The sequence below is a fragment of the Ciona intestinalis genome, chromosome 9 (genome assembly GCF_000224145.3).
Source record: "Ciona intestinalis chromosome 9, KH, whole genome shotgun sequence".
In the NCBI taxonomy this organism is placed as follows: Eukaryota; Metazoa; Chordata; class Ascidiacea; order Phlebobranchia; family Cionidae; genus Ciona; species Ciona intestinalis.
The window spans coordinates 4,075,003-4,087,044 of NC_020174.2; the positions used below are offsets into that span (position 1 = coordinate 4,075,003).

Here is a 12,042-nt window from a genome sequence, read left to right on the forward strand (position 1 = left end):
ATGTATTTCCATGTTATTATTATTAAGTTCCATTGTAGTTATGAGCCAGACATATACAGGTTATGTTTTTGCTCATTTTCGTTTGAGATTTTAGGATAAACAGTCGAAAATAAAACAAGATTTTTTCCGATAATGGTCTATTCAAACTCGAATGTTTTACGCTGGAGTTTTTGCTTTCGCTTTTGGTCATCATCCTGATGCGAACTTCAAATCGGTTTTCCAGGGCGAAAATATTGAATTCTTTTTACGTTCGCATCGCTAGGCAGGGAAACTATTTGTTTGCACTCGGCCGCCGCCAAGCTAGTTTAATATGTGTCACTGCACGTTCGTCTCGGGCACTTATATCAATAAAAATTGGGACAAGAACAAAGTGAAGCGAGGGACGGACGGCTAATTTAACTTGTTCTAGTCGAAGCTGTCGAGACCACTCCGGGGTACGAGAGTTTAGCTCGCAATATTCCCGTATATCGATCCCAGTGAATCATAGACGGTGTATCGACCGTCAGCTCCTGCACTGTAAGATTCGACTTAGCAGTTACAACAATAAGACTCAAAATTGAAGCGCTTGTTTGTCTTCATATTTTTAAAATCGTCTGATTCCTTTTGCGATTGTATAGCGATTTACAAGTGCTTATAAATCGCAGCAGTTTACAGAGGAATATTCGTGGAATCGACCTTTGCAAGTATGATGATGTTAATTGAAACATTGTCTCACCTGGTGCTGCTCGTCGTACGCCATCGCCACCACGGCCAGAATTAAGTTGACAAGATAAAACGACCCGAGAAAGATAACCAGCATGAAGAATATGAGATAAACCTGTCCGTTGGCCCGAAGTGTCTGCGATACATTATTTATAGCGAGTTCATTTTGCACTCGACCCTCGCATTGCATATTCCACATTTCAATTATCCGGGAGTCATTTACTTGGCCACGCATGCGTGTACTGGGACAATTAGCGCAACAGAGACTGAAAACGTCAGCTAATCTCTTAAGGCAGGAAAACCATATGGGCCTATTGTAACTGAAAAGCGTTAGACACCATTGTAACAAACGCTTACCAGCTGATAGAGATTTTCCCAATAGTCTTGTGCCATGAGCCGGAAAAGAGACAGAAACGCCCATAAAAAGTTATCAAAGCTCGTGTAGTTATAATTTGGATTAATTCCAGCACGGTAGCAGGTATAACCGTCCCAACAGTGGCTGTAAATGAATAAATTAGTTACAGATATCATATTGTATGCTGGGTCGATTAAAAGATACCACATACCCGGTTCCTGATCCATTTCCACAGAGCCATGGGCTTTCCATTACATAACAGTGATTACCTGGATTACAATGCATATGGAAATCAGTTTAAGTCAAATATATGTAACGAAAGTGCATATATAGTACTGTGGGGTAAGATGGGATACTGTATAAGCACATAGATTCCGTTCTGGATTGTGTTTAAAACAACCAACAACACTTTTTAGACTAAGTTTGTACAAACAAATGTAACGACAAAAGTGAGTGAAAATATGTCCCATCTTACCCCACCATACCATAAAAATTATCCGAGAAAAAATATCCCAAAACATCTGAGATTAGGCACAGCTTTGTGATAACTAACGCCGTACATGCTTGGACTGGTATAACTATATACAAGTTGTCTTGCTGTGACTTGATGCAAATGAAAAAACAAACGGTTTCAATCGGGAAAAAGTTTTTAAAAAGTTGTGCCGTTATAAACAGATTCAAGAATCAAACATTTACTTACATTCGTCTGTCGTCCATGACTCAAAGCTTTCGTTAAACCAAGCTCCTGTGTGGTTCTCACATTTCTCGGCCGGGTTCGGTTCGCAAGGCATTGGCAGAGAGACGAGGGAGCCGTTCTAAGTAATAAAGACCAGCTGTTACGACATCGGTAATACCAAACTAGTTACAACCTGTCTCGGTATTTGGCTAAATTTTAAAACACTTTTATGCTTTCTGGTATGTACGGTTTTCGTTTCACGTTTTTTTTTACAATATTTTGTGAACGGAAGTTAAAGTAATAATTACCCAGTGAGGAATAAAAAACAAACGGAAAGAAGTTTGTCTGTAGGAATATTGTCTACCTGCCATGATTTGCCCTAAAAGTGTAGTTTTATAGTTTTTACGGTTAACCGCGTTTTGAAATTTCTTTGAAAATTGGCCGCATTGACATCAAATAAATATTAGCTGATCATGTGCACAGGGAAAACCGTCGCTCGCGTCTTGGTTGATCAATACAAAGATTTAAGGGATGAGTCGCTTCCAATTAAGATTGGCTGTAACTTCGGAAAACGCATGGCTGTATTGATCGGCCTCGAAACAAGGCTTGGTTATTAAAGCGGGCACGCTATACTACATAGTGGGTGGACCCTTATATAAAATATTAGTTTTTGTGAAATGTTTAAGACAAAAACAAACCCGCTAAATCGGTGTTAGAGTCGCGTGGCGTATTTTGTTGCGCATGTCAAACAAAAAATGTTTAATACACGCCGACTTTAAATTTGTTGTCTATTCCTGCAAAATTAGTTACCGCAAACTAAGTTATAAAATAAAAAAATTTTTTAAAACTTTATGTTATAAACCGTGATATTTCCATACAGCAATATTTATATAAAAACACTAATAAAACAAAACTTACCAAATGCAGGGACGAATTAAACTTTCCATACGGAATTAACTCTCCGTCTGTTGTGTTAAACATAAACTGGGATTCCAACATCTCAGGCGGGATGTCATAGTTTCGGACAAAGGGCTCCGTTAAGTTAGTGTAGTTCTGTGTATTCCATGCCCGCATTAGAGTTTCGTTATAGCTGGAAACAATACAAAAAACAAAAACGTTAAGACTAAGTTACATGGTAGGGTGGGGTAAGATAGGACATAATTTCCTGCAGAATTTATAACCGTAGCCACGCGACTGTAAAAAGGCGTTGGTAATTGTTAAAAATGCGATTGGGGAATATGGGATTTAGGTGTTAACACTATTCCATCTTACTCCAAAGAAATATAGTTATACCAAAGACACCATGCTTTTAAATACTATACTAAACGTGAATTGGTGGTAAAATCATCCATACCTTGGCGGCCATGTTTTAATGCATTTTTGTCGCAAGCTTCCCATGAACAGTTGAAGTCCTATCAGTGCAAAAACAGAGAGACAGAAAAGCGTAAGAATCATCACGTCCTTTAGCGCCTTGACTGACTCAATTAAAGCGGAGACGATGGCCTTTAATCCTGAATTTAAAATTAGGTATAGTGTCATTTATAGTTTACGCTACGTCGAAATGAGATAATAATATATATGTGTTAGATAGCAAATTCGTGCATGGCGTTTAAATTTAACACAATGATGTAAAAGTGGTTTAAACATGCTGAAATGGCATTATTTTGCAAGATTTTGGGGATCTAGGATTTAGGCCAGAATTGGCTCATTACTTCTACTAAAATGTTTAACTATAAACAAATTTATAACATGAATATTTTTTATAACATGAAAAAATGCTGTTTTTTAAACCTGGAATGGCTGAGATGGCTTTTAATGCTCGCAACACACGAAACGCACGAAGTGCTGCCATGCCCGGAATCTTCTGCGCTGATCCGCCGCTGCTGGTTGCCATGGCAGCCATGACGATGTCCAAGTAACTAATAACGCCAAATGTAGGTTAGTGTGGGGCCAGAAAATTATGAAAGTATTTTGGTCGCAAGAGCCAAGAGATTAGTAGTAAGGTAGTAGCAAGAGATTAGTGGCAAAAGTAAGAGGTCAGTGGAAATTAGGCAGCATGCAGAAAAGCAGTTAGGAAGTGAAAGTCTAGTTAAGGATATTTGAGAAGCCTAAAATAGCAGAGAAAAGCAAATCGAAAGTGAAATGAACATCAGCATGTTAGATCAAGGGGAGAAAGTAAAGCATTGAACCTGCATGGGAAGAGATGGTTTTTAGCGCTCTAATAACTCGGAAAGCACGGAGTACAGTTAGGTTATCGATTCCCACAGAGAAGGCAATCAATATTTCCGATATAAATCTAAAGAAGAACAAAATAGCGGAAAGTTTTGACTGAAAATTGGGCAGAAAAGCTGGCCGGTGACCCGGACTGTGAAAATTAAAGGTTAAGGCCGACAAGAAGTTACATTTGGCAACCCCTCTTTACCGCATTTCGAATCAATACTTAAAGCTTTATTAAACAGAATATACTAGCGAAATTCTATCCACTTGGTTGATTTCTGCCGGTCTTGGGTTAGTGAGGAAACTCTGGCAATGGTTAATTGGTTTATATTCATTCACACGTTATTCATTAAAAACTACGGCACTTACGCTGCGAAAATGACGCTCACGTCCAACAAATTCCAAGGGTCTCGCATGTACGTGAAGCTGGAGAAAATAAATCCACGAGAAAGAAGTTTGACAACCATCTCGAAAGTGTAAATGCCCAAGAAGACACGCCTGTTAATGCAAGCAATAATTCGTACAGTATTAAATACGACACGTATAAAACATCACTTTTATAGGACTTATATTCATTATGAATATAACATTATTTATCACCCAAGAAAACCAGCTTGCTAAATTAGACTCGAAATTGTTCACCATAATTTAAAAAGCATAATACTAATGATATAACGCTACCAATAAACGACATTCGCGTTGGATTTAAAGTAAGTGCGTTTCTAAAACCGTAAATGCCACCCGCTGTGTGATATATCGGCCGTTTTGACTCTGCTTATAAATACTCAGTAAGCCGAAAGCCATGAGACAGGGCAATAATGAATTTGAAAGATCATTTGGTATGTACTTACTCTACGTAGTCGTTGACCCAGTCTTTGTCTGTTGTGTCCATGGTCATGAAAATGCAGTTGACCAGAATGGTTACCATGATTATGCTATTAAATAATGTGCGATAAAAAGTTAAGGAAATTGTCAAATTTTGGTACAATAGCGTATTAAATTTACGTTGGTATGTATGTGTGGTAGGCTATGTGGTATATAGTAAGTTGGGGTAAAATAGTTCATGTTTCTGTTATTTTTATCCTCCCATTTGGTACTAAACAAAGAATATTTACAGAAATATATAACCGTATCCTCACGACTCTATAAGAGCATTATTAATTGTCAAAAACACAGTCAAGAAATATGGGATATTATGTGTAACCATCTTACCCCACAGTCATATATGTATTTGTCTTTATAGAAAGTACCGGTAAATATGGTTTGGGTAATCCTAAAGATTATAGGGTTCCAAGCTGTATCAGCTGTAATATAACTATGTTAACCATACAATGTACCCGCCCTTTAATTGTATTACAAATTTGGATGTTAATTTTCGCCATATGATATTGTAGGGCAGGGGAAGATGGGACGTCCTTTCGTTATATTTTCTTTACTCGTTGGATAGTAAACAAAGCACATTCAAAGAATTATAAACCTGTATCCTCACGACTTCCATGTAAGTTGTTGTTAATTGTTTAAAATATAATCAGGATATTTGGATATCATGCGCTAAAGATGTCCCATCTTTCCCCACCCTACTATATGTATTACTATAGTACTATAATACAGTTTGTGGCAAAGGATATGAATGCACTAAGACACGACAGGCAATTCTTCGCATTATATTGAGTGCTCCAAAGAGGTAAAGTGCCCGCGTTGCACTGAACCGGTAGATGACATAATTCTGATCCAGGATAATAAATGTCTGAAAAAAAAAAGAAAAGCGATTTACAACTTTTTTGTGGCACTGTACCGGTTTCTGGTGACGTTGGGGAGAGATTGTGACGTCACATATAGAATTGTGACGCACGCGACCTCCATGGGTCATCTATTATTCATTGGATTTTATTTGCGCCCGCGTAATTATATAGCGAAGTTAAGTGGTGTCTATTCTTGAGCGTTCTGTGTAGAAAACTGTAATCCGGTAAATCAACACGAATAGCGACGCCGCATTCTTTAGAGTTTAGAGCATCAGATATAATATGCCAAAAATATCCGCTTCTAAAATAAGATCACAAAACAAACGTTTAAATAACTTTAGACTCTTGGCAACGTACACCTGGCCGACCTCAGCAAAACACAAACATATATATACACGTCATATTTACGTTTTTGTCGTCATAGTAGGGGTCTGGATCAACCAGAGGCCGGCATTTGTAATTGTCGGGAACATCTCCTTGTAAATACTCCGGGAGAGTCTTTCCCTGCTCCAAGTCTGGGTTCGCCTTCGAGTCTTTGGAGTATTCCTCGGCCTCTTCCTCCTGCGATTACGTCATAGAACGTCACGTCATAATTCGGCTTCAGAATCAATACAGAGGATATAGATTTCTAATGCACTGCCCGTTTTAGCGCACGGATCCATATAAAATTACTCGGTTTGGCTAATAAAAGTTTAAACAGGCCCTTTGATTAGATTGAAAAGGATCGCTCGCGCCGAGACGACTAGCGTCCACAGAAAGGGCGGCTATTACGCATATAATCGACCTTGAACGTCTTTTTCCGACGCTTGTCATTGGCCAGCAAAATCCGCCGCTCCTGTTCTTGAATTTGACGTGACGTCAGAAGGGTAAACTGTACTTCCAGCAGCGTCAGCGTCGACATTATTGCGACGTCATCAGGTGACGTTAGCTAACAACCTGTCAATCAAAAACTGTGTTAGAATATCAAACCACCAATTAGAAAACGCGTATGTTCCACGTTAAAAGGTTTCTACTAAAAAACGACTTCCGACTGATGTTTTCAGCCCACACTGATGTTTTGTTTCAGACTACTTGTACTAACGCTTTGAATGTTAGGCCATTAACAGACCAGTCCGGAATCTATTTATTCTAACTTTACTAGTTTCGGAGATGTGCCATTAGTGCACTCGATTAGTCGTTCATGAAAATTTTATTACGCCCCCCCCCATCCCCTTAAGAAAGAAAAAGAAAATGTGCCAAGCCCGCTTAGCCATGCAGCTTTAACAGCAGCGCATTCGAGGTTACTCAAACCCAGCATCTCAATCACCCCACTCTTAATTTGCTTCCTTTTCTGGTGGTTAATTTACTATGTCTATAGTCCTTTTAGTAGGACGCTTGCAATGGCGTATATTATAATCCTTATACACCAAATGTTTCATAGTATCTAACGTGCTCTTCTTTACATAACATGCCTATACTTAAATAACCCTAATGATATTTTTCCTGCAAAAGAATATAGAGCACATAGTTACTAAAAACACAATACCACGTTCCTAAAGACTATTCATAACGCTTCAACTCAGATTATGTTCTGACTCGACAGATATACGGCGAAAATCCCACGCAAACCATTCACAGAAAATGCGTCAATTTATAAGATTCCTTGTGAAATGTATTTTACTTTTACAAGCATGTTTGACCTTCTTATGATTTTAATGCAGCCAGCGTAGTTTCCCTTGGAGAACTGGGTCACTACCTTAGTCACACGCATAATTAAAACAAAAGACTGACATTCGAATTAAGTGGGAAAGCCCGATTTCTCACTTTTTTGAGCCTTAAAATAAAGGCCAACCGTATAAAAGTGAGTCACTGCTTAAAAACATTTGAATTAAACCAATAGCTTCAACTGAATTCACTTGAATGGGCATGCACTACCCAGTCGATGTGCTTCTAATGTAACTGAAATATTTATAAATTCGACACGCAAGAGTGGACGCACGTGACCAAGAGTTGCGTCACTATGAATGCAGATGTTCGAGTAGCCTAATGGGATTTTTAGGCACAATAGGGTGGGGTAGAATAGACATTTTTGTTTCTACTTGTCTTATTTAGTAGTAAACAAAGAATATTTGCAGAATTATACAACGGTGATCACGCGACTCTAAAACAGCGTTGTTAATTGTTTAAAACACGTTTAGGAAATGGGATTTAGGTGCTGACGGTATTCCATCTTACCCCACAGCATCATACAGTTTTATAGTTTTGTAAGTTATTGATTGTAAAAAGTCTCAACAAAAGTGGAGAGATAAAAGAACAAAAACAAGCCACGAAAATAAACTATACGTTTCATTATGCCCCATCTCAGAAAATATACATAGACCATACTATCAAAACAGCTGTGACATTTGCAAATGCGCATATAATTTCTAGGTTAGGTAACTTATGTTGCTGTGAAAAGTCTTATAAGCAATGCCTTACATGCAAAATTGATAACGACCGTTCGCTTTAGGAGCTAACATTTTGCTTGGGTTTCATGAAATTTATTGAACTGCTGTTATAAATTATAGATTGTGCAAATTTCGACCAAGTGACCTTTGCGGTTATGAAGTGTACAGCAGTGTAAGATGTTACGAGAAACTATATTCTATACCGGAACGACAGATGGAGCGGTGAATTTGGCTAAAAAACTTCCAAAAAATATGGTATAGTACTTGGGGTGAGATGGGATACCGTTAGCACCAAAATCCCATGTTTTCCGATTGTGTTTTAAACAAACAACAATGTTTACTTAGAGTCGCGTGATTACATAATTTGGAAATATTCTTTGTTTACTATCAACAAGGACGAGAAAAAAGAATAAAAACATGTCCCATCTTACCCCACCCTGTTACAGGTGTTAAGTAGAAAAACATCAAAAGTGCTCCGTTATAACGAAATTAAACGCAAAGGTAGCGTGCCTAATAATGAACACATACCGCTGCCAAATTACCTATCCTACCAAGTCAATTACCCATCCCAATCTAATGAGCATACTTCACAGTACGACCGAAGACAGATAAAGCGTCGATTCTAAAATCTCGTGCCAAAACATCTATTCGATTTGATGTGATTAGGTGCGGTGACCGGCCGTGTCGCAAAGGGGCTTACACACGCAATGCATCAGAGCAAGTTCTAAACTTGAAACGAATTAAGCCGTTTGTGGCCTAGCATATGTCAAATGTGAAAGCAACGAAACAGCTAAGTTATAAAACTCAAAGTCGATGGCAGCGGCGCATGAACAGATCCGGTATATCTCATTATGACGTAATAGAAGGAATCCCTTGTGGAATTCGTAGGTGGCGCGAATGCAGTTAACGTGTAATTACTTATGGAATGATTTATTATCTCACACACTGCTTGCTTTGCTGATGCTACACAAACATAAATCTAAGTTCCCTTTTATAAACTTTATGCAATGTAATTTTCTGGTCACTAAAACAAAATAAACCTAATTGTGTTTTATCAAAACAATCAAACTTAAAATATTTAATTTAACTTTCATATTTGGTCTGACTCTGATCTCATTTACTAAGCAACTAACGATACATTTCCAGTAACATTTGCCTTTTGCATAAGCAAGTCCCCCAGCATGACCATATAAGTCAAAAATAATACTCCCTGATAAGTATCTATACCTATACCAATATACTCTTCACTTGCACATGTTTGTAGTCACAACTGTTGCAACAAACCCTTTTACGTTGATTGACCAATGCAGTGTTCAGTCTCCTGCGTTCGGTCCTACTTAACAAGCTTACCTGACCGGAGAAAGTATATATGACTCGGGTCACCTGGTAAGCTTCGGATATCACTGTACAGTTGCGTTGCCACTAGAAGCTAAGAGCGAACTGGCCACGCTAATGCATTATAGACAAGACTAATTAGTTTATGAGTTTAGGCCAAGCAAGCGAGCAGCGAAGAATAATTACGACTGCGCGCAGAACGGATAAAAATAAGCAAGTGCAGCACACTGCGCTGGCAGCACCCGGGCGACCATAAAGTAACCGCCATAAACATCAACAGGGCCATGTTTTAACGATATGAATGGCCGGCCAGCATATGTCACGCGTAGAATTCCACTATCCCGTCAAGTGTGAGCTTTTTGAAACGGGCGGAAAGCGAGGCCATGACGTAATGCTGATTATATGACGTCATTTTATGGTCAAAGGCTACGCGAGAGCATAAGCGCGACAATTTCCTGGCTTGTAGGGAACTTTAGTGACGGCCCGATTATGAAAATCGATGGGAATTCAATTCGTACGTTTTTGGCGAAAAAGCTTTCGGCGTAGAAAGCGATATCTCATTTTTGGCATCAACGCAACGAGTAGCCCACCTGCTGTTGCAGGAGTTCGGTAAAAGTGGTCTTTTCAAATCGACTCGAAATTAAGAACTGTTCGTTTTAGGACAGTAATGAAATGGTGGCCGAACTACTTGCGACTTTCGGCCCTGCTATCCCCTGGGATTGAGCAAGATGCGGACTACCTAAATAATTAATATCCGTATCGTCTCCTACTCCTGCTGCCACTCTTCTCCTCTAGCTTGCTCCCAGGAGAAGCGAAATAATTAGCCGGGTCACGTCCTGTCCTCTGTTCATCTTCAGGCCCACGTGACTCACCCTTGTGACGTCACACCGCCAAATATCAAAGGAAGAGAGAGGGCTGGTAATTGGACAGCTAATTCACATCCGTCCGTGCCTACTACGAGGCGAATGCGATCAATAAAGCATCGACCGATGTGAACATATCTCGGTCCGAAAACTTTTTGAAAGATTGCGAAAGCGACGAAACTTTATAGAATAAAAAAATCCGTCGGAAAATTTTCCTCGCAGGCCGATTCATGTTATGTGGCGAAAAGACTGATTTCTCGGTTTGATATTTTATGTGGCGATGCGGCGAGCATAGACGTGGCAGCTGCCGGATTTCTCGTCCCAGCGCGCCTAACTGGGTTGAATTCAATATGACAAAAATGAATAGGCACTGACGCACTTAATCAACCGCACTGAATTGGGATGATTTCCAGCTCGGTCGTTACCAAGACCACCTGCTGCGAAAACGCCCGCAGTCTCTGCTTATTAATTATCGCACGAACGGGAAGCTTAAAAATGAAACTTTAAAAACTTTAACAGTAGTTCAGCACCTTCTGGATTTGTTTTTATGAAAGTTGTTTTGCACCTACAGCGTTATAACATTAAACAATGCATACATACTCCTACCCAAGAACACGTTTTGGAAATATATTTTCTTCAATAACTTCACAGTAGTGGCTAACTGAACACAAAAGGTGCTGCCTTTTTATATATTTTTAGAAATTGCTGCCATGCTGGACCAATCCTATGCGCACGTTTCTGCAATCAACAAACTTTCGAACTGTTTAAACAAATGATAACTTAACCTGCTCTAAAAGGACTCGACGGACATGTCTCGGGTCAGAGAACTACCTGGACACAAAAAGAACAAAAGACAGATAGGAGGTAGAAACGAAAACGGCACCAGGCAATCGGGCTTATAAATTATTTACTCTCCGTCTGCTGATGCTGGCCGGGAGACAGGGCGGGTTCGTAACACATTTTTCTAAGCGCAACCGCACGTCGACTATTATAGGAAAACGCTGCATTTCTATATCTAACTGGATGAACAAATGAACAATTTTTAAAACTTGAAACATTTTCACTTTAATTGTAAATTTCGTAGTTTTTCAATCGGCAGTTTTTTTTATCGCATAAATAATATAAACTAGGTTACACTCGTATAATTTTCCAGTAAAAAAAAAAAAACTTGGGCGTTTATAAACCACAAAGCGCTTAACCGCATAGCACGTACGCTTGTATAAGATGCAGATATTACACCATCGATAGCGCGATGATGCTAAAACTTGATTAACCGAAATATACTGTTGGAAATAACACAGTAACCTTTCAGTATTCGAAAACTTTTTGGGAGTATTTTGCACGGTTACACCGGTTATTCATAACGAACCCAAAAATTAAATTTAGTTTTAAATATTGGTTTGCAAAAACAAAAACTATGTTAAAATTTTGTTCTAAAAATAACGAAAGAAAACAACAAATAAATTTATATAATAAAACTAAAAATTGTAAAACTTTTTATTATAAAAAAAACGGCCCATTTAATATACCAAACTTACCTGAGCTGTTGCAATTTCCCGCTTTTAATTCTGTTTAGTCAAAAATCCAGTGACTGCAGTATTCAATTTATAACATAACTTGTTAGCAAAACAACAATGAAACCCTAATCTAAAACTGCGACAGTACCAATCTGTAAAATTAGCTTTATACACTATTCGAATTAAATCTTCTTAAAATGAACTTCTTA

At 38.7% G+C, this 12,042-nt stretch overlaps 1 protein-coding gene across 3 annotated transcripts in view; it reads right to left on the bottom strand.

The window, feature by feature from the left end:
• LOC100180733 (sodium channel protein type 9 subunit alpha) overlaps positions 1-12,032 on the bottom strand; it is a 28,479-nt gene extending 16,447 nt beyond the window's left edge. For all 3 annotated transcript variants that reach the window (XM_026836126.1, XM_026836127.1, XM_026836125.1), the window contains exons 1-13: positions 11,855-12,032; positions 6,477-6,628; positions 6,101-6,253; positions 5,579-5,697; positions 4,802-4,897; positions 4,320-4,448; positions 3,525-3,652; positions 3,088-3,244; positions 2,652-2,823; positions 1,758-1,872; positions 1,269-1,326; positions 1,060-1,201; positions 716-838 (exon numbers count right to left, since the gene is read on the bottom strand). In XM_026836126.1, the coding sequence (XP_026691927.1) occupies positions 716-838; positions 1,060-1,201; positions 1,269-1,326; positions 1,758-1,872; positions 2,652-2,823; positions 3,088-3,244; positions 3,525-3,652; positions 4,320-4,448; positions 4,802-4,897; positions 5,579-5,697; positions 6,101-6,253; positions 6,477-6,593 (1,509 nt within the window). In that variant the 5' untranslated portion in view covers positions 6,594-6,628; positions 11,855-12,032. The remainder of the gene's footprint in view (positions 1-715; positions 839-1,059; positions 1,202-1,268; positions 1,327-1,757; positions 1,873-2,651; positions 2,824-3,087; positions 3,245-3,524; positions 3,653-4,319; positions 4,449-4,801; positions 4,898-5,578; positions 5,698-6,100; positions 6,254-6,476; positions 6,629-11,854) is intronic.
• Between the last annotated feature and the right edge of the window lie 10 nt (positions 12,033-12,042).